Source organism: Tubulanus polymorphus, chromosome 10, assembly GCF_964204645.1.
Source record: "Tubulanus polymorphus chromosome 10, tnTubPoly1.2, whole genome shotgun sequence".
Taxonomy (NCBI): domain Eukaryota; kingdom Metazoa; phylum Nemertea; class Palaeonemertea; order Tubulaniformes; family Tubulanidae; genus Tubulanus; species Tubulanus polymorphus.
In genome coordinates, this window is record NC_134034.1 from 4,989,965 (window position 1) to 5,016,898 (window position 26,934).

General features: G+C 38.8%; 1 protein-coding gene across 2 annotated transcripts; it reads right to left on the reverse strand.

Moving 5' to 3' along the window:
* Positions 1-246: 246 nt before the first annotated feature.
* LOC141912203 (uncharacterized) lies at positions 247-26,123 on the reverse strand. 2 transcript variants are annotated; one of them, XM_074803418.1, is made up of 17 exons: positions 25,928-26,123; positions 18,532-18,599; positions 17,686-17,885; positions 16,861-17,033; positions 15,239-15,416; positions 10,913-11,031; positions 9,075-9,391; positions 8,875-8,983; positions 8,606-8,680; positions 8,435-8,516; positions 7,196-7,322; positions 5,919-6,061; positions 5,061-5,267; positions 4,884-4,963; positions 3,322-3,400; positions 877-972; positions 247-794 (listed from the first exon to the last, which is right to left on the reverse strand). In XM_074803418.1, exons 1-17 carry the CDS (start codon positions 26,044-26,046, stop codon positions 729-731), a joined length of 2,238 nt encoding a protein of 745 aa, XP_074659519.1. In that variant the 5' UTR covers positions 26,047-26,123; the 3' UTR covers positions 247-728. The 2 variants fall into 2 exon arrangements, with proteins under 2 accessions (XP_074659519.1, XP_074659518.1); XM_074803417.1 differs by having other exon boundaries at positions 16,861-17,039.
* Between the last annotated feature and the right edge of the window lie 811 nt (positions 26,124-26,934).

Here is a 26,934-nt window from a genome sequence, read left to right on the forward strand (position 1 = left end):
AATGATCCCAAAACAGGTTTCCATTGAATTAATTATAGAATTAATTATAGCTTTCAACTTGTGTGTGCCGGTCAAATTTAGCTGTTTTATATAAGGAAATTTTGAAGAACTAGATAACAAACACCATACATAAGGGCCAACGTGATATCAAATTGTTAGGCAAGGTACTGAATATTACTGCATGAACACACCAGATTGATCTGAAACTTTCCGAAAGATAATCAAATTCAGAGCGGGAAATTACTTTTACAAAACAATTCTTAGGGAAGTTTATTTTCTATCTATATTACAGTTGGTCTGAATTTGTTAGCATCATATCTTCTTAAAGATGTTTTTATGAACCCAGGAGCGAACACAATCATGTTTAAATGCATCATTAAGATTAAATTAAGTAAATGCAATAATGTACAGGGACTGAATCAATCCGCGATCCGAATTGTTTATTCACTACGCGGCGGCCCTACAGTTACTCCATCCACCCCACGTATACATTTACAGAATGATTCATTCTTCCACAAGACACCTGGATAGTGAAATCTACCATGTTGTTCTTCAATAAGAAATGGACAGAGTGGCGTTTTGTCTAAAGGTTCACCAAGAGGCTTACAAGAAAACCATTCCTCAATATTGCACCAGCTCTTAAGACCGCGGACTGATGGAGTAAGTCTTCAAGACGATCTCATAATAGCCGACTGACAGTAGTTCCTCAATGACCCACCGGGTGGCTCTCATGATAGCAGGCGTTTATTCAATATCTCGTATATCATTCGGCGACGGAAATATGGCATATGAGCCTAAAAGCAGAATCAGAGACAATAAAACGACGAGTTCGGAAGCAGGAAGATCGGCGATGGCAATCGCTTCAATTTAACTGACCTGTGTAAAATTTATCGCTTTATCACGTACGACGTAATCAGCAAATTTACACGAAAACATTCCACAATCACTTCCATTCATCTGCTGCGGTATTCCCTACAACAGACAAAACAGCAGATTATAGTCAAACCCAATCCAGATTTCGGTGTGATCCAGATCAGTTATATCTGGATATAGCTTACATGTAGGAATAACCACGCGTTAAACGTGTTTAACCCAGTAGAACGATAACCACACTCAAAAGTGGTGAACGGATAATATGCTGATAATATAGTGGGATTTTATCTTATTATGCTTAACCCAGATTTCATCCAAATTCCATTGGGGGTTCCAAATGATTCGGATTGTTCTGTATATACACAAATTACTGGACGTATACTTTTGAGCAGAAAAATCGATTTGTTCCCGGATTTGCAATAATATATTGACAGCTGATAAAGATGAAATCATGGTACGGTGTGTAGTAAGTATGTTCAAGTTGGATGATATACATGTAAATGGGTTTTCCAAACTAGCTTATGGTGGAACAATCAATACAATGTTCTTGATAAGGATCAAGAAACAAGGTCAAGCATCGATTAGTAGAATGAGGAAAATTCATTGAAATTTTGCACAATTTCTCCCAGTAAGGCTTGGAGCTGATGGACGAAACTTGCCATGTCAATTCCGACACCTATTTCAATCGTAACGACAAAATATCAGCCGTGTATATCCAAGGGATGAAAACAGAGGCGTTTGAAATATGCAAAAATATAAGTATTAGGCTTACTCGTGCTGGCTAAGCCAGCAGCCGCGAGTACCAAAGGTGCAAAGCCCCTAAAGGGAGTTTGGGGGAGAATTTTGAAATTTCAAGGAGATTTTGGCGCATCCGAGGCCCATTTTCCAATGACAAAGTAAGATTGCTGCCACGCGGTTGGTTGTTCATGTCTATTAGTATATTGAAAGGATGGCTCCGGCAATATCCAAATCACTAGAACATGTTCATACATAAATGCACTTGTCAATGAATAGTTGAATCCCAAGAGAAGCCTCTATCTATAATCTTCTAATCTAACACTCAAGACAAGCGCACTGTGCCTGAATTAAAACAATGACTACTTTTTTTGAGCATGTAGGCTATGCTTTGTTGAATGACCGCAGATTCTAAATATAGATTTCCCGCCCAGCGCTATTACACGTATATATATTATTGATCTGTACAGTGGGTCTAGACAACGGCGATGTTTCTCAATGATGTCATAGCACCGGTTATGAAGGACACTTTACCGTCTGTTCTACAATTGCGCTACAATCTAACTCTGAACTTTTCCCTAAGACCCTACCTCCCCCCATCATTTTTCCAACGGATCTACATCTATCTCAAGAATGATAAAAATGGACCTCCAACCGCAGAAATCCGTGATTCCGTGGAGGATTACCATCCCTGATATCCAGTGGCAGTGCTTCATCTAGCATTAAAAAAGGGCAAGGTGCTGATTTCAAATAAGGGCATTTTTGTGCGTGATTCCATTGGAGCAAGGGCACATAATATCGCACTCACGTCTGTTTTAGGGGCAAACTGCAATGTTCCCTATTGCATAGAATCGAGGTACCCCCTACTACGATTGAGGACTAGAAATTATGTTTAACTCTGATTTTGCCATGAGTGACACACTTGACCACAGTACATCCTTACACCTATGCCTGTCAATGAACAAAACCAGTTGCACACAAAAAAATAGCAGAAAAAAGCAATCTCAAAAACCAAATGATACAGCGAAAAAGAGCCAGCAATAGTGTATAGGCCTACATGAAATTGCATATTTTTTATCTTAGAAATATCAAATTAATTGATTTAAATTGATAGTGTTAGTGATTGGCGAGTAACTGTTGATAATTGGTAATGAGCCAGCTTAAGAACACATTATTGATATTAGGCTACTCAAACTAATTGTCTCTGCGAGTCTCTCTATGAGTTCACCGAACAAAGTTTTTCACCTTGTATATATAAAATTTGTCTAATAGTCTAGATAAAAAGATCCAGAGCATCACGATGTGTTCAAAACGAATCGAATATACACTACCAGCTTTACAATGGCAGTCGCTAGAATGATTGGCAGTAGTTTGGAAATCAGCCAATTTCCTGGAAACTTTAACATCTGAAGGGCACAAGGGCGGCTATTTTCGGGGGCGGGGCGGACTGCCCCTCTATTTTTGGCTAGATGAAGCACTGAGTGGTTACAATTTGTGCCACCAAGGGCTAACAGAAAGTTACCCTCAAGGCCATTCTTTAAGGATCAACTCAGTCCTAACATAGATCTGTTTACCGCACTGAGTAGTTTTTCCTATGAATGCAAAAAATGGATCTGCATAGAGGTAAGCAGGATAGCTACTACACATACACATAGCTACTAATCTATCCTGAGCATGGTTTATAAGTCAACATAGACAATAGTTATGACTAACCTTCACATTCATAAGTTTCCAATCTGAGGTATCATAGTCAATCTTCTTTTTATTTCTTATTTCTTCACTGATATATCTCCTGTAAATAAACATATTCCTCTGTTTTAAGACTACTAAACTAGCCTTCATACAGCCATCCCTCTGACCACCTCTCCCGCCCCTACCTCTTCACCCAACAATAGCCCATCAACATTTACCATCCAGAGCTTTTCTTCAGTCAAATAAGCCTCCCACCAGTCTTGCCACTTCAGCAACCAACTTACTACCATAACCTACCACCACTGTACAGTCTTCATCCCACTATGCTTTTCACCGACCCACCTAATTCCACCTGTTTTAAAGTTGACACCTTGTCCCCCAGATTTTTTAAAAATATAGTCAATCTGAGCTATCTTTCAACAAGACCTTTATCATCGCTGTATCCACCTTCGAAAACTTTGAATTTAATGAATTTTATATGGTATCTATCATGTTCTGATAAAAATAAATAGACTATTGAAATAATTAATAGACTGCCTAACGAAACAGATATTTCAACTTCGGTATCAATGTTGTATCTCTGTACTGATGGAACATTGATGAAATTGAACAAACGTCGAATAAATGTCGAACTCTCAACGAACCAAAATTCCATTGCTAGGATTCAATCGGATGCATGATGATGTTGTATCTCAATCTGTATGTGTAATAGACTGGTTGCCTGTCTCATCTGCCAAGGCAGATAGAGACCGTTAACCAGTCTTGGATACGACCATATAATTGAAAGTTTTATGGAATTGAATTATCGCGCCCTGTGGACATTGCCAAATCTTTATTCTTAAAATCTGTAATCTAAAATGCTTGTATGAAGTGCCGCTTTTTGATGCAACGGACCCGTTGATGCTTATTGACGCTTGTCGGTTGTTGACGCTAATTAGTGAGACCCGTCGATGGCGATTCTGTTCGTACCACGACTGACTGACTGTGAGAGCATCGTCGAATGCCTCTATGTCTCTCTATGTTGGCAGTTGACACATAGATGTTGAATGCCTCGTAGCACAAAACTGACCGAAGTCTTATTGTGATAGTATGCCCGTATGACCAGTAAGCCCTGTCCTTGTCATATGCCTGTTGTATTGAAAATCGAAATAATCAAATGCTTCACCCAGGGAGGGGAGCGGTTCAGGTCATTCATTGACACCTGCGTTAGTGAACACCTCTCTATAGCAGAAATATGTATAGTTCAGAAATATCTATTAGTTCAGAAATAAGCCTCGCCACTGAAAAATCCCTTCCGACGGCTCTGTATAGTGAACAGTGATCCCATTCCGGAATGTCTAGACATTCAAATTTTCTAGTAGACACATTGTTATCAGTATCTAGGTGTTCATCATATACCATATGTACATAACTCATGGACCTCACCCAAATATAGCCCCACAAACCTCTACTGATCAACCTGCTTCACCCCCAACTCATCTCATACCTCCCAATAGGTCTACGTGTGGCAACACATCTTCCCTCAAGCACAATTCTCAAGCTAACCTCAGGCAGACCTCATAAGGGAATCCATCACTACATACCTAACTGCCTGTAAACAAGCATTATTTTCTCCACCCATTGAATCATAGTATTTGATAGACTTTTGCTTAAATGACGCCACCTGCAAAAAATAGGAAATATATAAATAAATCCCCGAAACGGTGTTAAAGATCATTTCTATCTAACAGCGTGTATCAAGACAATGAACTAGCACTTACACAGACACACCAATGAACTCCTAAATGAACTGGTATAACAATATAATCCATTGATGATATATCTACATTCTTAGTCCATCTGGCAAGAATTGTACTGTAACCGGACCCCATGTATTTAGGGTAGAAAAACGTGTTAAACGCGTGAACTGTGGGATAGTTGTCTAGTTTACCCCGCTCTATTAATAGATTCATGTAGAAGTTTATCACCTACAAAAAAAGAAAAACCAAGAAATTACTGAATTAAGTCATCATATAACCCTAAACAGTAGATGATGTCATATGACAGCACACACTAGCAGTAACTAACGTTTCATACTGCATTGGGTTTGTGTGCAACAAAAAAATCATGCGGCAAAGTCTTCCATCCGAACACTCAAACCAGGGGTTCCTGTAAATCCTTTGAAATCCTATGAGGAGTCGAGGTCTGGACAACACCCCTTCTTGAATTCAAGACCTGTATTATCTAAGTTCCAAATTCAGATTTTACACATTCCAGAAATTTCTGAAATATTTCGCCTCAAAAAATCCTGAAAACATCACTCAAGCTTTGAATTTCAAAAATTACAACAATCTAAGAACATTCAAGCAATTTTAAGGATTCAAAAATGCTTGTTTGCCCTCAGCGCTCATCAGATACAGCGCACAGTATGTCATATAGTGCTCTTGTATTAATTCTGACCCCCATTAAACGAATCCTTGTGACGCCCCTGTTCTGTGCTGGAAGTTTCACTGCTCCATTCAGACAAATTTATTATTCAGGGTACAGGGTACTATTATATGGTGTTATGGCTATATATTTCTACCAAAATTACTTGTTAGTGACCTATGGAGACTTTTTTTCTAGGGTCTCTTACATACCTCATCATTCAACCAGTTAAGACCTTTTAACGTTTGTATATCTACACGTCTAATACCGATACGGAACGCTCGAACCAATTCCTCGTCACTTGGTTTTGCCCTTAAAGCTAGATCTATTACATCGTCCATTTCACTTGTTAACTCTGTAAAATATGATGAATATGATTAAATTCATGATAACCAGTAAAAATGCATTATCAAAGTCTGGAGTTCAAGTATGGATGATAAATCAAAATTTTCATAACGACTGCATCACTGAATCCATAGATCAATGAAGACAGACCCGGAATCATATCAACCTACAACTAAGGAACCCAAAAGTGCTTAATGCCACGTATATCTCCCTGGGATATGCCGACAGAATCATCTCATTACTCTGTCAGAGAAATTCCAAATCATTTATGTATATTCATCGAACTGACAAGCCGAGTTTCGAAAAAAGATCCACGAGTATAAATGAGAAATTCGGGATGTCACTGTGGCCGCCATATAAGACAGAAGATAATCATTGTTTTAAAAAGCCAAAACTCATAAACTACATGGCATCATGGTGCCAACAAGAAACTCACAACGGCAACTATGGCGGCCATATTGGACATGTTTTTTTACAGTGTATACATGGTATACTGATTTTAAACTTGACCATAATTTTTGCTAGACTTCAATCCATTCAATTGTATGCTGGATTAAATACTAATCGTTACCTATATAAATATATCTAAAACTGACTTTAGTCAGTCCCATGTGAGCCTTAGTAATGAATAAGCGTATGTTGAGTATTACTGTATGTTTGACATTGTCGCCTGTGGGAGTTGTATACGAAAAGGAATTGGGTATTTTGGCCCTGGAGTTCCAATCTGTTTGAACAGAATGGCCAACAAGAAACTTACGGTATCCACGGCAGCCATATTTGACATCAGATAACTACCATTTTAATACTGGTGGACCTCTCATCCGCCATAACTCACAAAGGTTCAAGAATATCTCATTAGATTAAGGCTATAGCCTGAACAGGCCTATATCCCATCATACCCCAACCCAGCCTGACCTTGGGTTAACCACCAAGGAGACATAAATGGGTCCTGAAGTCAGTCAAATTGGACCTAGAGCTTTGGAACTGTACCCAGAACTGTTTAACTCAATGCCCCTTAGCCTGATGAAGATGTTTTAATTACATGTACGTATACTAAATTTTCCTAATTCCCCTCAATATACATGTAATTGATCCAGTGCCTATCTCACTCCAACAGTAATTAGTAACCTAAACATCTCCTTACCAATGAAATCAACATCATCTTCCTCTTCATCTTCAGAAGATGATTCAACCGTTTCCACGACGAGGACATCTTCGATTGATAATTTGTCTCGCAACTGATGGTGAAGTCCTTTCAATTGTTCCTTCCTCTGAAAGCATTAAAACTTCAAATTCACACTACTCTACACAGGGTTCATTGTGTCACTGCTGACAAAAATTCACTGCTATTCACTGCCAATGAAAAGTCAAATTCACTGCCATTTGGCTACCTAGTAAAGACATGTTACCAAAAGACCAAGGATAGAGCCAAAACAAATCATATCATCTAATCGAACCACCAGATAGGTGTAGGGTACTTTTCATGTGAGACTTCAAAGCTCCCAAACCACCGGCTCCAAGTTCGTTCGATTTCATCCAAATTCTACATCTAAACTTATGAATACAATTCGGAACACATTCAATCCAGCTACGGTACCCCGGATGATGAAGCCACGAATCTTGAAATGTACATTTTTCCACAGTGTAACGGGCCAGAGATTTTTTGAAAATCCGAACGCAAACCACCGCCATTTGCAATTTTGTGAAACCGGTGCCTGGACCTGGTAGCCATGGCAACCATGAAAATGAAAACTCGTGAATAAAATTGAATTGAATTGGTTGGCACGTCGATGGTCACAACACCAATGAATAAAATGAAATTGAATTGCTGTTGGCATGAAATGGTCGGTATATTTTTTTGTTCGAAACTCAACGAAATTTCTCGTGACATTTTAAAATTGCCAATCTCAGACAAAATTGAACACATTTCCGAATTCACTGCCCCCTTTCCCATTTCCACTGCCTTTCTAAAAAATTCACTGCTATTAACAGCCGTGAATAGATTTTTTTCAATTCGCTGCTATTCACTGCTTTCACTGCCCGCGACAAACCCTGTCTACAACTTAGGAATTGACTCGATTGTTATGAATGCCTGCCCAAGTCGACAATGCCATGTACCTGCCTCAACAAGTATTTGAACTTGATGACATCACGAGACCCTGTCACATCCCTTCCCCCTTGACAGGGCTTGGAACCTGATGGCATAATGAGATTGTGCCAAGTTCCTCCATTGGCAGGCATTTCATTTCAATCGGATAGCATTTGAAACTGCAACATTCCTCCATCAAATGATTGGATAATGATAGCAATCAGAAGACCTGCCATAGTACGAAACCCTGCCCCAGAAGACCCATGAGGCAGAATAATGCAAATGACAACATACCTTCTCATTCGCTACTGAACTTTTAAATTCTATTATTCTTTCCTGTTCTTCACAGTTTTTGTCAATATCTGATCGTTCTTGCCTGGAAAACAAAAATTTTATTTAATGTAACTTTTATTTAGTATTTTACTTACTTTGAGTCTTCACTTAAAGCCCAAGTGAAAAACTTACATGTGAGTGAAATAACTTAAAGATTTTGATTTTGACGCATCCAATAATCTTCGAAAAAAAGCTTGGTGCTGTGATCTGAAATGCAATTAAGAAGCAAAAATAACAGGGTTTCTGCATAGTTGCATTCTTCTCATTCAAACTGAATAACAGAATAATATAATTCAGAAAGAACTTTCATCGTCTGGCATTCGAACCTGATATGACTTCAACATATCATATGCCCCCAAACACTACTTCAAAATCATACTCAGAGTGCGATCAGAACTTACTCTATTTTCGTTCCATGTAAAAAAGCGGAAGATGTTTTGAGCTCCTTGATCTCATCATCATCATCAACATCATCATCATCATCATCATCATCATCATCATCAGCAGTTACTAGCAATAAAACCAAATCAAATAGGTTGCATGATTATTCACAAGCAGATCACCCTCTCACTGCATTAACTGTCATCATTATTTCACTTACGATCTATAGTAATGCCATCTTTTTTCACTTTATCACTGCAATGCTCGATGTCTACTACCTCCACACCGACATTCCGTTTGCCTGCACTATCTGCTGCTGGTTGCGGCGGAAGACTCTGTTCAATTGTTCCATCCCATGGGAAGCGGGTTACGTCTGTTAATCGCTTTGTCGGAGTCATTCGTTGTTTTTGCAACGTACAATTTTCGGGAGGTTTGCATGACAATGGATATGAATGTTTGCTTGATGATACTATGGAGACGGAGTCACTTCGATCTTTCAGTACTTGCCGAGTTTCCGCCGATATATCTAATGGTGACCTGATAAAGATATACTTTTCATTTTCAATCTTCGATAATTTTTCTTTTAAACCACAGCGTTTGATGCCCATGCTGGTAAATGGTGCTTTTATCAAATGGTCTGAAATGCTCGACAATACAGGGCTCAAAATCAACAACAGCACCAATGGCGTTTGCAGCAGGTTATAAAACTATCGAAGTTTCAGGTTATAAAGTGGGTTTATACATTACATAATTGTCTAAAACTAAAAGTGCTTTGATTATGATCTGTCACCCAGATTTTACCACTAAAGTATTGACCTCGACTCATACGACGAGTGAGACAATAGTTTGTTGCTTAGTATTTTCAGGTCACAAGAAAATACAATTTATTGCAAATTTATTTACATTACATACTCATTACGACGGACAGAGTATGGGCAAAAATAGAAATGCAAGCCCGCTGGGACAAGTCCCAAGTGGCCTAAAAATTAGAGATCACTTGACCTTAAAAAAGAAGGAAATGGCTGCTTTCAGAGCAGCCATTAGCCAAGTAGCCAAATATCCCCCCGCAATACACTCTCCCCCACTTGATAAGAATCATTTGAACACATATAAACCTTAACTCTCACATCAAGTTTCATGGATATCCATCAGATATTCCAGGCTGTATCGTGTTAAACAAGAAATTCAAGATGGCTAACCTGGTGGCCATACTTGATGGTTGATGACCTCCATTTTTTCAAACATCTACCTGCCCCAATCATCATGTGCGATGACCTCCATATTCAATAGTGGTGAACATCTTACGTACCTGACCCAATCCTCAAAACAAGTTTCAATTGTAGGCTCTATTGTGCTAACAATGTAATTCGAAATGGCCACCCTGGTGGCCATATTTGATGGCTGATGATTTCCATTTTCAATGGGCGCACATATAACCTACCAAAACCAACTCAATAAATTTCATGAAAATCTATCAAGAATTAGAGGCTGTATCGCGCAAACAAAAAATTCTAGATGGATGTCCTGGAGACTATATTTGATGACTGATAACCTTTATTTTGAATAGGGGTGGACATCACTTCTGCAACAATCCTCACACTGAGTTTGATGAAAATCAATCAAGAATTGTAGGCTGTATTGTTCTAACAAGATGAATTCAGGATCGCTGTCCTGGCCTCAATTTTCAATTGAGGTGCACCAAACTCTGTCGCTAAATCTTATGAAAATCCATCAAGAATTATAGCCTGTATTGTGCAAACTAGAAATTAAAGATGGCAGCCTTGGCGGCCATATTTCGTGTCCCATCACCTCCATTTTCGATAGGGGTGGAAATCTTCACCCGCGTGCCATAGTGAAATATGTTTAATTTACAAGGTGATCTGAAGTCGTCACTTTTTCAAGTATTAAGCACTGCCTGGTGGCCAAGTGGAATATCATATAACCTTGAAATTTTGTACAGGGGCTTAGCATCCTACCAACTACATATCTTCAACAGCCGGCGCTATACTTCGTCTTGGTTATAAAAATAAAAATAGCCATAAACTTTGATTGACTCACCTAGGTGTCTGAGTTATTGGGAAGACTGTCAATCTAGGATTCTGGTAACTATTCAAATTTACCGATGAAACCTGTTGTATCAACTGCTTATATCGACCATGAGCTTCTATATTTATACCCTAAAACAAGAAACAAAGTTTGTTGATGGAAACTTTTTGTCAAACCCCCTCCAACATTATCTAGATCACTTTTTCGAGTCATCAGTACGAGTGAAAACTAGAAAACAAGAGCCCCAAGGGGCACTATGGCCAGCCTGTCAGCTTTTCATAAAATGGCAAATGATGATGCATTCTGTGGGTTAAATTTGTCAAAATACACTCCCAGCTCAGAGTCAATACCTAATAATTTACACAATACACTCGTAGAATACAAAAGTAGCACAGACAGCGACTGGATCTGGCAGGAACAATAACCTCAGATAAATCTTTTCCCTTGGTCTCATTGATTTTAATGCGGAATAGAATAGAATTTTCTGAAATTTGCTCAATAAAACAAAATGGAATTGGATTTGATGTCTTAATTTGTTCAATAAAGTACTATTGAATTGAATTTGATATTTTTTGCGGAATAAAATTTGATTGAATTTGTAGTTTGAGCACATGGCTAATTAGCATATCAAGGTCATCTATCCAATTTAAGAAAAAGCTATTTTCCCGGACTTTGCACAATGGTCAATGATATTTTCTGTAGTGCTAATAAAAATATGCCTCCCAAAAACCAAATCAACTAAAGCTTTCACAGAAATCGATCTTGAAATACAATTTCAGATCTTAAAATAAAACCCGGAAGTAAAACGGTAGACGATACCGCGGGTTCACGTGAACACCTGCTCATCTCTGCGACTAAGCCAATCATAGAGGAGTCTGCTTTCTGATAGGCTTTTCAAAACCAATATTTTTGCGATCAGATATTCGCGAAAAAGCTCATATAAATTTTAACGAGACCCTCTTTCAAAATTCAGCTACGTAGAGTTTAAAGAATGGATAATGCTTTAATGAATGATTTGTATGAATAGCCTATATGCTCAGTTGCACAGTAAAGAGCCTTTGCTCTAGAAACCATGTCATTTAAATTCGCTCCATTTGCATAGAAATAGGCTCAGCCTATGGCTGGCCAAAAAATTCTAAATCAAGGACTCGCTGAGACAGCAGCCGGTATATTCGAGAGGTTTCCTACGATTGAAAATAAATTAAGGGGTACCAATAAATTATGAAAATATTAAGTTAATAGGCTATCCAATGCCCCCTGGCAACAATATACATCAAGCATCCTATCAGCTAATATAGCTCCGCTGTGTGATTTGAAGAAATAGAAGTCCCATACCCCCACGGCACTCCCTGGCGGCAAAAAAATAAATTGCCCATGGGCAAAGTGTGGTTTACCTTGAAAGCTAGAGGTTGTTTGGAGAAAGGGCATTGCTTGAAAAATCTTTTTAATTCGTGACTTCAAAGCTCTAGAACTTTATATTGTATTTCATCTTTCTTAAAGAATTATTTTGTAGTCAAATAAGACCAAAGATAAAAATTTGTTTATGGTCTACGTCCAAAATTTCGTAGGGTACAGGTAGGCGCGGCATTGGAAACTATTTTACATTTTCAAAGAAATATTTTTCACAATATGGAAAAATATTCAAATCAAATTCATATGATGTCACATATCAGAGGGTGGCTGAATATTGAGTCTTGGAAACGAAACCTTTTCCAATGTATGGCCGCGGAAGCTAAAACCGGAGCGTAGTATTAGATCGTTTTAAATCCTGGAATTTACCACTACAATATTCAGACATCGACCTATACCTATAGTTTGCTGCTTAGTATTTTCAGGTCACAAGAAATTACAATTCATTACAAATTCTATCAAACAGAAAACACAGCGCTCATCTGATAGGACGATTATTCAGCCTGTTATCATACCAAACGTGCAGGCGCCAAGCAGCGTTACAGCATCACCATATAGTAGTCTGTATGAGCGTGTGTTTGTGTGTGCAACAGTCTAATGTCTAGCACTCCCGCGCACGTGGAGACCTTGTATAGTGAACGTTCGCTTCACTACAATCTCAATCAACACATTCACAGGGTATTAAAATGAAACAATACCTATGGCGATATGTGAAATAACTATATTCTCACCAGCAATGAGCATTCAAAATTCGCACATATACGGCACCTAGTCCAATGAAACGTTTGCCATTAATGGCTTTCCCATAATTATTTTAGTAGCGCCGGAATTCCCCGTATATCCCAAAAACAGTCAATTACATTCGCTCGTAGAGACAACGTCCCCCGATCGAGGTCATTGCAATTTTATATGCGAGAGCTAAGAATTTTCCCACCAAAAACAGTTTTTCGTAGAATTTTAACAATGTTGACCATGTCATCGACGGAGGTTTCGTCATGTCTTCAATCGCATCGATTATACGTCGTTTAAGCCGAGAACCAATGAAACAAATGCTCACATAAAAAAACGTACCGCGATTTTACATGAATTGGCTCAATGCCAACCTTATACTGCTGACAAAGGTAAACCAAAAATGAACTAGGGGTCCAGGAACACCATGCCCACTTGGGAAGTGGTTTCAGATGCTCAACAATCTAACAATTGCAATATTCAACGCCCCATCCAATGACCTTGAAACTCACCACAATCATAGAACATGTCAGCAGTTACAATTTTGTAATCGATTGTGGTAACAAAATATGCATAGTTACCAATATGATATGGAAACACTAAGTTATTCTACTATTCAACGCCCCCTGGTGACCATATGCAAAGCCCAATGACCTTAAAACTCACCATAATTATAGAACATGTCATGAGCTACAACTTTGCAATTGATCATGGAAACAAAATATGCCCAGGTACCAATATAATAAGGAAATACTAAGTTATTCTCCTATGACCATATAGAATAACTGATGTCCTTGAAACTCACCACAATCATAGACCATATCATGAGCTACAACTTTCCAAACGATTGTGGTAATAAAATATGCATAGGTACGAATATAATATAGAAATACTAAGATATTGCATTGTTCAACACCACCTGGTAGCCATATGCAAAACCAATGACCTTGAAACTCACAACGATCGTAGACCATGTCATGAGCTACAACTTTCAAATTGATTGTGGTAGCAAAATATGCATAGGTACCGATATAATATAGAAATACTAAGTTATTATATAGTTCAACGCCCCCTGGTGGCCATATACAAAAACCAATGACCTTGAAACTCACCACGATTATAGACCATGTCATGAGCTAAAACATTCAAATTGATTGTGGTAGCAAAATATGCATAGGTACGGATATAATATAGAAATACTAAGTTATTATATAGTTCAACGCCCATTGGTGGCCATATACAAAAACCAATGACCTTGAAACTCACCACGATTATGGACCATGTCATGAGCTACAACTTTCCAATTGATTGTGGTAGGCCTAACAAAATTTGCTCAAGTATCAATATAATGTGGAAAAACTTTTTTCCACCTACGAATGAGTTCTGATGACACCAAGATGGCCGCCAATTGTGTCATTGCCTGATCAAATATACCTGTCTCGCGTATAAGAGATCCCTTATCCTAAAGAATACCCATCACAAATTGCAATGAAAAATGGTAAACCATTAGGAAGCTACAGGACTCGGAATTCAGGCCACAATTGACATTTTTTTGGGCACAAAAAAGGTCACAGGACAGCCATCTTGAGTCCGATCGATCCAATTTTTCTCGTGCTGATGGGCCCTTGGGGGATACAAATATATACGAACAATCAAGGTAATTAATAAAAGCGTCTTCAAAATTTCCCTCGAAATCTTCAAAAATGTGTAAAAAGTGGTGATTTTGGCGAACAACAATGGCTGCTAGTCGGCCATCTTGAATCTGAGAGGGCCAGTTTTTGGGCTGAAGATGTGTCTAGGGTAGATTTACCTACGAGTTGAGGGCCCATATTCAGCGCATAGTTTATCAATGAATGTATAAATGGTGCTACTGTAAGTCAGCCAAATGAATGTGGATTTTAGAATTATCACATCACAACAGCAACACTGTGCCACTTTCGTGTGACATGAATTACTTCTCCATGTACAAAGTGTCACAATTTTCAAAGACTTGCTTTGACTTAAAACATGATCGAATGAAATTAAATATATTTCATGATTTCATAGATGGAATATACATTAATTAACTTAACATCAAAATGAAACACAAATCGGTCAATTGTTTTCATGGTGTCCAACAATCATCACAATTTTGCGGCTGGGGGATCATGTGACATACATCAAGAAACTAATTACAGAAATCTGAGTTAGAACAATTACCTGATTAATAGTTAACGGTGCTTTAGCTCCTGTGCGACGAATGCGCCCTCTCTTGCTAGGTTTACGGTATACCTTATCGTAGAGCGACGAAGGTTGTTGTCGCAACGACGATGATGGCTGACGACTGGGCGTTGGCCGATAAGAGAAATCACTGATTGTGGTCCGAGGCACTGTAGAACTACAAGAATAAGGTGTCTGATTGAGTCAGTTATAATATGCGCGTATGATCTTGTCATCATAAACATTCGTCGTTGAATCTTTCGAGTTGTGCCTTATGTAGAAGTGGATGCGTGTACTCCATAAGGACCATTCAGCACGTACGCAAGCTCTTGGTAAGGACCTCAACGGCAAAAGCGTACGATATGCGTTAAAAGCTAGGTAGCTATTTACACAAAGCGTACGTACTTAATATATGCTTAATATAAGTGCACTAAAAATCCGACTTGTAGTAGCCTGGCTACTCGATCGTGGTAGTAGTTCAGCCATGAGTCTGGAACAATATGATGAATTCATTTCCCTTTTTAAAAGGGTGTTTTCCTTTTTAAAAGGGTGCATCCTAGTAAAACCCTTCAAGAGGGGTACGCCTATCACGCGATAATTAAAGTCTCAAATAAAATTCATTAATACTATAATAAACAGACCAGGAGACTACTAACAGGTGTTTGTTTTTGTTTTATACTACAGGATCAATCATTGCGTCCATAAGGTAGGAGTTCATCGGTAATATAATACGATGTGCGTGCACAAGGTGGGACCTTGAAAAAAGGTCCTATTTTTTGTGTACATACTCAATGAATGATCCCATACGATACAGCCAATGGCCTTAGGCATGGATATATGTATTGATGAAAGTTTCAATGAACGGCTGGGAGCTGCGATATCGTGCTGTTACTGGGTTATAGCCAGGGATTTGGAATAGGCTATTAACTGGTGAGACTAAAATATCCTCTGTGATTAAAATTTATTAGAGTTGACTGCCTTCATGTGTCGTTGACCCTGCGGGGTCAAAGTAATGCTCAGTCAAACTCCCCTATCATGATCAGCATAATCAGGATTTTGAGCCAATCTGAATAGGGCCAATAACATACTTAGAATCTGCATAAACATACATATATGAACTGGATGAATTTCAACAATCCTACCAGTTACTGAAAAGAATCCGGACCCGACCACCTGATTTCTCTAATTTTAGCTAAGAAATGCATATGTGGCAACTGAAGATTCTGTCAGGATCGCTCGTGTCACTGAGTTACCGCACTTCAATTTCTTCTACATTTCAATAAAATTCCATGTTTCTCATTAGTAAATTAACTGTCGGTTATATCTATACCAAACGCTGAGTGTGAAAGCATATCTTATATCTATTCAATGACTTAATTGCTACTTTTTGGACTTGGAAGCCTACAACTCAAATTCAAATTTAAATGAAAACTAATTTTCACTATGAATGACCCAGTGTGTAGTCACACCATATGGTGAGTGCCGGTAGGCCCCTACCCCATTGAAAATGAATAATGCTGAATTTGAAAGTAGGCCCTATATGATATTTTTGTCAGAGTTTGTCCGAGAATCTTACCCTATCTAAATTGCTCCTCAAACGCTATTGCAGTGTTTTTACTTACCTGTCAAATCTATTCGAAGATTTTGATTGTGATATAGGTATAGATGAAATACCCGGTCTTTGGCCTGATGCATCTGGCAGTGTTGGTTGCGATGTAAAACCACCTCGACTGCCAGGGCTGCGGCTATATTTCTGCCCAAATGCGAATTTATGGCCAGGTTTCACTGAAGAAGTCTGATCCTAGAAAAAAATGCAGCTCAAATTGACTTATTTCAGAAACTAGGGATCCAGGCACCATAACTGGTGGGTTTAATAGGTGACAAGAAGGCCATCATGTTTCCGTTTGACGCACATTTAGCCATTTTGATTCCATCGGGCCAATTTTTCTTGTGATGCAAGGTCCTAGGTACATGCATATGCATAACAAACCTTAAGACAATTGATAAAATCGACTTCAAAATTTCACATTAAAAAATTCAAAAGATGTGCTGAAGTGCTGATTGGGTTTAGCCAAACAAAAATGACCATCAGTCAGCCATCTTGATTCTGACTAGGCCAATTTTTGGATGGCAGATGTGGCCATGGTAGATACATACATAAATCAAATAGACTTATCAAGACCAAAACATATGTAAACTTCCGGACATCAAAACTTATGTAAAATTTCCAATGAAAACAATTCAGCCACATCTTCCTTCGAGTGCATTTTTTTGCAAAAAGATTTTAAGTAATTCGCAATCACTTTAACGCACCGTTCAGTAGTACTATACACAAAATTTGGTGTGGATCAATTATTAACCGCGCAGGGGGAAGCGCAATGAAATGGTGAATTGGTGGACACAAAACCCAGGGTGCACAGAACATGTCACGGGCTACAACTACATACCATATTGGAGCAGTTAAAATCCGGTTGTTTTGGTAACGACTGTCGATCAGGCGAGAGGATGCTTGGAACGAAGAATTGAACGCTATCATGCAAACGGTTGCCAGGTGAAAGCAGACGTTTTATCGGTAACATGAAAAACGTCTGGTTAAACGCTCGCTTTCCCTTTGTGACCCAATCAGCAATCTTCCGACCTAATCCTTCTGCAACATTGAATATAAACAAGTTTTGAAATAATTCAGATTGAGATCGGAGTTTATGGTTCTAGGCTACGGGTGAATTCTATGACAACAGCCGGAGAATTTTCACCAGAGGAATAAGAGGCCTTGTGGAGAACAAAAGTGCTATCTAAATGGCCTGGTTGCCTGTTGAATTTTGCATTGAGACTGGCAAGACCAGTCTAATCAGTAATGATATCTTAACAATTTCCTTAACTGAATGGCCCAACAAAGGGATCAAACAACCTCGCTGGAATGAAGAAAGGGGAGATCATGGAGATCATCATGTAATCCATTAGAGTGAAATTGAAAATTGGAGGCATCCGGCCGTCTTCGGATTTCTAATAGTTCCCCCTATTTGAGGCAGTATGTTTGTCTGAAGTCATGAAAATGAGGGTTTGTTAAAAAGAGTTGGATGCTTCCCTTGATAAGATCAAAGGCTTATGAAAAGTGCTCCGCAACAGCTTCCTGAAATTTTCTAATCACTGATGTTCCAAAATGTTCCTGATGGCCAAAATGTAGTGTGTGCAAATCTGAGCACTAATAACTAGCGTCCGGGACAGATTGAGGTTGACTATTTATGGCTAGAATATTAAACTGATGCCTCAATAAAGTGTTTATTCATTCTTACCTTGATTGTACTTGGAACGTTTTGGTTTATTTATAACATCGAATGATGAATTATTGGTGTCATCCTCACTGAAACGACATGAACAATTTGAAACCATCAGATTTAATGTGATTCTAGTTCGTTTCCATTTAACAAGATCTTTCACGACAGGTGCACCCTTATCCTGACACAATAATCAAATGCCACTAAATCAAAGCATGTCCCGTTCCAATATTCGTTTCAGACTATCAAATTATCAATCACTGGGCTGTTTGAAGTATCACGTCTATCATGATTTTTCTGGAAAGGTTACTGTACAGTAGTTTTGGCCAAGGAGCTGACTAACTCAGATTATTGCCTGCCCTGCATGACAGAATATTTTCTTCCATTCATGTGTCTTAGTGATGATGCCAAGAAATTAATCGGTCCCGGAAAGATTTGGGCAGGGATCGTGTGCCAGCAGACTTTAGTCACTCAACATTTTGCTATTCAAAAATTCAAAATAGCCTATAATAGGATATGTTTCTCCACGCATTCAGTGTTCTCCAAATGCTGGAATTTTAAAGGGGCTGCATTCATTGTCAAGCGTATGACATTGTGGCTGATGCAGTACCAAGGCTTTCGATCTCCCAAAAATACAGAAAATCAAGCTCAATTTTGGTATAATCTTCTATTTTTCGCATTAGTTCAATACATGTCAAAGCAATTATCAGCATTGATAGAAGAATATTAACATCTACTCTGGTTGGGGCAGCAGATAATTTCAGATTTGGTGGATGCGAAAGTGAAAGGGGTGGCTGCCCCTCTCAAACCAATTTATGAGAACACTGACATTCAATAAAAATTTCTTGAGGGCCCCTTTCAATAGGCCTACTCAAGTACTTCCCATATTAGCCTCCCAATCTTGAAATTGCTCAGCAGCCCCTGCAGAGGCAAGCAAAATCAATTGTGGTAGACAACTTGATGACGTCATGAGAGGATTTTCTCCCGTTCGAAAAAAGAAATCATTACCGTAGGTTGGCAAATTTGGCAATTTCATAGATTTCATCGGGGAATGTAGGGGAAGAAGTCTCTAGAGAGATCTGTTGCACAGATCAAATCACTAGTAGACAATTTCGACAACATCATGGTCTGTATTCTGCGAGGGTCAATAAAAACCCTGCACTAACTATGATCATAGGCTATAAGAACATACAGTAAGTAGATGCCGCTTAATAATTTGGATTAGATTAATGAAAATCTTCGATAAATTCTGGATATTTCTTATACTGTCAGTTGATAAGTAAATGTACCTAGAAAAAAATGTTCACAAGCAAATCTTCCAACAAAAATGAATAGGGGGATTTAAATGGGATTTCGTACCTATAAGCATTATCAAAAATCTCTCCGCACTCATCTGTTATTTTCCACTTAATAACAGGTCGGACAAATAACCTCCGACCGCAACTAGAGGGGTTCCGAAATTTCCAACCCAAATCTGGAGCGCTCCTAGAAACACGAGTGCGCTTCCTCCCCAGTTTCGAAGATTTCGGATTCCTCCTAAAATCAGCTTTCGGCCGTCGTTTTTTTACTATAAAATGCGAGTTTTCAACGATTAAACCGTGATGGTTCTCTTCTAGTAACCAGCCTTGAAGAATCAATCGTTTCTTCTTCGCTTGTCTTCCCATTTACATCAACCTGTCATGTGCGGTAATACGTACATCAATATATAAAACAACTCAACCCATCACCAAATGGAATCTATTTCAATGCAGGTCACTCGTGACCATACAGTACACTACTAACTGAAAGGGCAATCATCCAGCAATGCGGCTTCAAACAAAAATATCTTCTTATTCATTCCTCATTTTCTACCCACTCAGTCTTTTCTACCCACTTCTAGTCATTTTTTTAAATAAGACTTTTCATTTTTATATTAGGCCCACATGTTTTTAGGCCTCACTTAGGCCCGAGAAATATAAGTTAGCCTAAGGCAAGGATGGTAGAATTTTGGGAAGGTCTGGCGATTCAGAAAGGGTCTACTTGTCTCCTGTTTCTAATGCACCTAATCTAACTTCTAGATTGTGAACAGAACTATATGTCTCCAACCCATTAGCACTCAGGAATTGCACTATGTAGTGTCAATTAATCCTTAGAAAATTCAAGGGAAAATCCAAGTTCATCATGATACCGAATAGCTCATTTCCTGTTTATTTCCATGCATTACACGTTCGTGTTATTTTGTAGTAAATAGTCAAGGCTTTCTTATAATGTTAGATTTGATGAGGTAGGCCACCAAAATCGTGTCCTTTTGCCCCCCCCCCGAAATTCATCGAAACTTTCTTGGATTTGAAGTGAGCGCACAGATCTGAAATGTTCAAACTCGAAATTTAGGAGGATGTTGATTTTTGTACAATATACTAAGGACTTATGTGTCCAGTTTATCATAAGATATTGGGTTCAAATCCCACTATAACAGTTTTTGTGCAGCATCAGAACAAGTGGCGGGCGGACTCGGGCGGCTGGAGGAGTAATAGGCAGGGCAGGGCGGATGCTGGCGGCTTAAGTGCTAGTGGGTTACACCCCTGGCACAACTGATGACCTGGAAACTCTTCAAAATCAACATGGAACATATCACAGGCTATTATTAAAACTGTTGATAATCTCACGAGAATGGTGCTAAATTTGAACTGCAAATAAATTCAAAAAACACAGAAATTCCTTGTGTTGATATTGTTTATGCATCTGCTATTTCCGATGAACAAGGACAAGCATCTGCATCGGGTGGGCGTGACGCCTTACTTAAATAACAATGGATGAAATGGCTTTGAAACCCTGCCTGTGACGGGATTGAGGCACTATTGCACTATTGTACCCCCTCCCAAAAATTTCTGCATAGGCCTATTATCAATCAGGGAGGTCTAGAGAATCAAAATAAATTACTTTTGACAAAGACAATGTCGAAATTCTGATTATTTGGGCCCGATTTCATTGATGCAAATCGGCGGGTCGGCCATTTTGGCGAACTAATTCCACCTAAAAACGTCTGAACAGTGACGTCACAATGAATTTAATTGAATTGACAAAATTTCGTATTTGGCATGTAAGTTTCCTTTTCAGTACATCGTTAAATCAATAGTTAGGCCTACTCGTAGCCTACGCATCATTTTGAAGAGATGGTTATGTTTGAAAACATGGTTTTTGCCAAATTTCAATGTCATGAAATTTTAGTGGAGGGTTAAAAACTTTGATTGACATCCAATATGGCATCGATTGCCGTCACGAATCGGCAAATTTTCACACGTCCCAAAAATATCAAAATTTTGACATAGAAAAAGTAAGGTTTTTGGGTCGAAAGTTAATTATTTTGAATCCCGACACCTTCCTGTTGATTAATATGCAGAAATAAAAATTTTTGGGAAGGGGGTACGATAGTGCAATAGCGCCTAGGATTGATGCGTCAGAGATGTAGGCCTACTTCGCATGCGCAGCTAATTCCAAGCACTGATGATTGACAGCTCGACACCAGGTGCTCGGAATTCACTGCGCATGTCCAATGGTCTCAGCCGCATCAATACGGTCACATCACTTCATCGCTTATTTGTATATAATACAGCGACGCAACCATTAAATACTGATCCTTAACGGCCAATACTTCTATTCAGATGATTTTAATGTTAGCCACCGCCGTTAGCGGCGCTAGTGTTTGGTCCCTACCTCAAAGGCAAAATGCATTGAATTGTGGGTGACTTTTCAATCCATCCTAGAACTACATTAAAACAGAGATCCCCTACTCTTGCAAACTCCAAATTCTAGAAGGTTCGGAATGTTTTATTTTCTTTCAAGATGATCAAAACTATATTTTGAATTAACTTCGTAGCTCTTTTTGACGATTTTATCGGAGAAGTCTAATCCATCACATGAGAATCTGCACAACATGTAGGCCTATACTCGCTTGCCGCAGCTTCGTGATAGAATCTCAACGACTACAGTTTAACAGTCATAATTCTGTTATTTTCTCGTTTTATTGGTATCATTTATCGTTCTAACTTACATGGTTAACTCCTTTATATCTTCAAGATTATAATGGTAGGTAGTTTCACAAAAATATCTGATAATAATGACCGTAAAATGCTGCCATATAGCCTGTAACTGGGATTATTGTCTTGTTATTGCATTGCTGATTTATCTTTTTTAAAGTAATTTTTTGAGGAATCAAAGGCATATAACAGTAGGCGGAAAAATTATCAAAATCTTCAGTGCGCGGTGGCTCTTTATGGTTTATAGTTTGTTAATTTCGTTAAATTTTACTCAAACTGTCGATTTCGGACGATTTTCTTCTCATTTCGCCTTTGGTTTAGGTGACCGAACACTAGCGCACCTAGCGGTGGCGGCAAACATTAATATCATCCGAATAGAAGTATCGTTAATCAGAACTTATAGCGCCGGATAAATAATCAGTATCAACAAAAAGAGGTATTAGTGATATTTTCAATTTATTTGCAGTTTAAATTTAGCGCCATTCTCGCGTGATTTGATAATATCAACAACCCGGAAATAAAATCCAAGCCAGTTTACAAGAAAGATGCCCTGTGCTACAGTACGTGATGGCGATATACCCGGGACGACGGATGGGGATCACAGGGCTCGTATCAGAGTTGTAGGTAATGTAACTAGGGGTCCAAGGACACCATGCCCACTTGGGAAGTGGTTTCAAATGCTCAACAATATAACAATTTCAACATTCAACGCCCCCTGGTGACCATTTACAAAAACGAATGACCTTGAAACTCACCACAATCATAGAACATGTCAGCAGCTACGATTTTGTAATTGATTGTGATAACAAAATATGCCTCGTTACCAATTTAACATGAAAATACTAAGTCATTCTACTATTCAATGCCCCCTGGTGACCATATTCAAAACCCAATGACCTCGAAACTCACCACAATCATAGAACATGTCATGAACTACAACTTTGCAATTGATCATGGTAACAAAATATGCCTAGGTACCAATATAATAAGGAAATAAAGAAATGCTAAGATATTGTATTATTCAACGCCACCTGGTGGCCATATACGAAATCCAATTACCTTGAAACTCACCACAATCATAGAACACGTTATGAGCTAAAACTTTCTAATTGATTGTGGTAGCAAAATACGCTTAGGTATCAATATAATGTGGGAAAACTTTTTCCCACTTACGAATGAGTACTGGTGACACCAAGATGGCTGCCAATTGCCTCATAATTGGCTGATGAAAAATACCTGTCTCAGGTATAAAACATCCCTTTCCAAAGAATACCCATCACAAATTGTAATGAGAAATGGCAAACCAGTAGGAAGCTACAGGACTCAGAATTCGGGCCAAAATTAACATTTTTGGGCACTAAAAATGTCATAGGACGGCCATCTTGAATCCGACCGACCCAATTTTTGTTATGTTGATGGGCCCTGGGGGGAATCACATATATCCGAAAGATCAAGGTAATTGATCAAAGCGTCTTCAAAATTTCCCTCAAAAAGTTCAAAAATGTGTAAAAAGTGCTGATTTTGGCGAAAAACAATGGCTGCCAGTCGGCCATCTTGATTCTGACAGGGCCAGTTTTTGGGCTGAAGATGTGTCTAGGGTAGATACATGTGTAACCCAAATATCAAGACATTACCTTGAAGCGTCTTTAAAACTTCCCAAAATAACTGGATTCCGTCTACGGACGGACGAAAAGTGAATGCAATAGCCCGCTGGGACTAAAGTCCCAAGTGGGCTAAAAACGATAATCTGTTAATCCAATGTATATAGTATATATAAAATAACAAGGGGGCTAACGACGCTCACAAACAACTCAACTTCAGTCGCTTACTATTTCATTATTTCTCATCCGTTTTTGATAATCCAGGCATGATATGAAAGCTAATATCTTTCTGCTTCTAACGAAACTAATCCCGTTAATTTCCAATGAATAGTTCGTGAATTATATGCCTTTGAACGCGAAATTACGGCCGAAATCGCCTGGACCGAAAATGCTGTGATGCCAGTTTTTGCCGATTTCGAAATTTAAAACGTTGAGTTCGACGCGAAATCCTTCACCGATTTTGATGGTCGAGGGCTTCAAATGCGCAAAACATTCTATATTTTCTTAATATTGCGGTTGTTTCGTTATTCCATACGATCTTCCAACTTCGAAAACGCAAATTTTTCGATTTTACGTAAATTCACGCACTCGACACGCGATCTCAAGATGGCGACTATCATCTCCCACAATGCTTATCGCAATGCCGAACCGAAATGAATTTTATTTCCAATTTATTTTCTGTGTATATTTACGTGAAGTTCAGAATGTATTATAAACCTGATCGTGTTTATTCTAGCTTAAATAAGATAAAACATTATTTGATTGAATTGTTACGAAATGAAATTCACTGCGGACCTGTTGCTAGTTCAAGTTCAAGGTCGCCATCTTGAGATCGCGTGTCGAGCAATTTAGGTAATGTTGTAACCATCCACAAAACGGAAGTGATATTAAAAAGAGACAAAATGGCGGCTTCTTGAATCGCAGAAGGGGTAGGGTTTAGGGTCTAGGGTTTAGAGGGTTAAGGTTTGGGTCAAGAGGGTTAGGGTTAGGGCTACGGGAAGGATTAGGGTTAGGGTTAGGTTCCGTTACATATTAGGCTATAACATTGTAGGGTTAGGATGAGGCTATAAGTAGTTAAAAAGTTACGACTGAATGAAGCAACCGTCGTAGCACTTTGGGGTAACGTTAGGCTTGCACTCTTGTGCTTGCGTGTTCGAATCCCAATTTTCGTGTATCTTTCTCAGAATTTGCTAAGTCCAGCGCATTCGCGCATGCGCATTGGATTGATTTGTGGATGGTTTCAACATTACACAAATTGCGCGTGTCGAGTGTGTGAATTGACGTAAAATCGGAAAATTCGCGTTTTCGAAGTTGGAAGATCGTATGGAATAACGAAACAACCGCAATATTTAGAAAATACAGAATTTTTTGCGCATTTGAAGCCCTCAACCATCAAAATCGGTGAAGGATTTCGCGTCGAACTCAACGTTTTAAATTTTGAAATCGGCAAAAACCGGCGTCATAGCATTTTCGGTCCAGGCGATTTCGGCCGTAATTTCGTGTTCAAAGACATATAATTCACGAACTATTCATTGGAAATTAACGGGATTAGTTTCGTTAGAAGCAGAAAGATATGAGCTTTCATATCATGCCTGGATTATCAAAATCGGATGAGAAATAACGAAATAGTAAGCGACTGAAGTTGAGTGGTTTGTGAGCGTCGTTAGCCCCCTTGTTATTCTATATATACTATATACATTGGATTAACAGATTATCGTTTTTACATTACCAACAACTTTGATACGAGCCCCTGTGATGCCGATGGGGATATTCAATTCATTCGCGATGATTAATCACCTGTGAATACTGAGGTCTAATTGTCTTTTTCTGTTGACGTTGTTTCTTGATGCAAAACCAGCTCCAAATAACATTGAGCTGCGTCTCTCCTCCTCTTTAACTCTCTCTACGCCTGTCATTGAGTATCAGTATTCAAAACTCACACCACCAAACAGCCTAGCCTCAACACAATAATGGAATGATGCTTGTCTGTAGAGTTTCCAGAACCTGTCATGTCAGGTCTCAAGACCTGTCATGTCAGGTCCCGAAAAAAACCCAAACTCACGACAATATTTGACGAAACGGCGAAATATCTAGGCATGTGCTAGACGAATGGAAGAACATTTTGAGTTGAGTGAATATTCTGACCCGTCGTAAATATCGAAAATGATTTAACAATAACGATAAGAAAAACGTTCTGCACTAATAATTCATTTGAAAGGTTGATTTATAAGAAAATAAGATTTTATGTGTAAACTATGACTTATTTCTTTATTGAAGGGAAAAAATACGTTTCAGGCATAGATAGATTAATTAATGTAGAAATAAGAGAACAGTATAAGAGAATATTTTCAAGAGGTGAATCGAGGTCTTGATGATATTTCGTTTCCGCAATAAGACGCTGAAAAATATCTGCTCACTATCACAGCATTATGAGCTTTCCGGTTTGCTCGGCTACCCGTACTGGCGGGGTAGAGAGGCCAATGAAAACTCCGGTTTGCTGCACTACCCCTCTTTGCGGGGATGCGGTATGATGTTTGATCTGACAGTTTCAAGTGGTTAATTGGTGTTTCAAGTGCTTACAACGATGCTTATTACTTCATGTGGTACATGGTGGTTTAAAAAGATTTCACGCTCACCGCTTGGGCTTCGTAGAAAGACCACTGCCTGTGGCCTTCCCAAATTTTAATTGTCCTGTCCGATTTGGTTTCGTCCAATTGAGAGACTGCCTTTTCCAGTTAGGGAATTTTTGGATCACATAACTCAGGAAATGACTTACGCCTTTGGGCCCCTTCGTCGGTTCCACA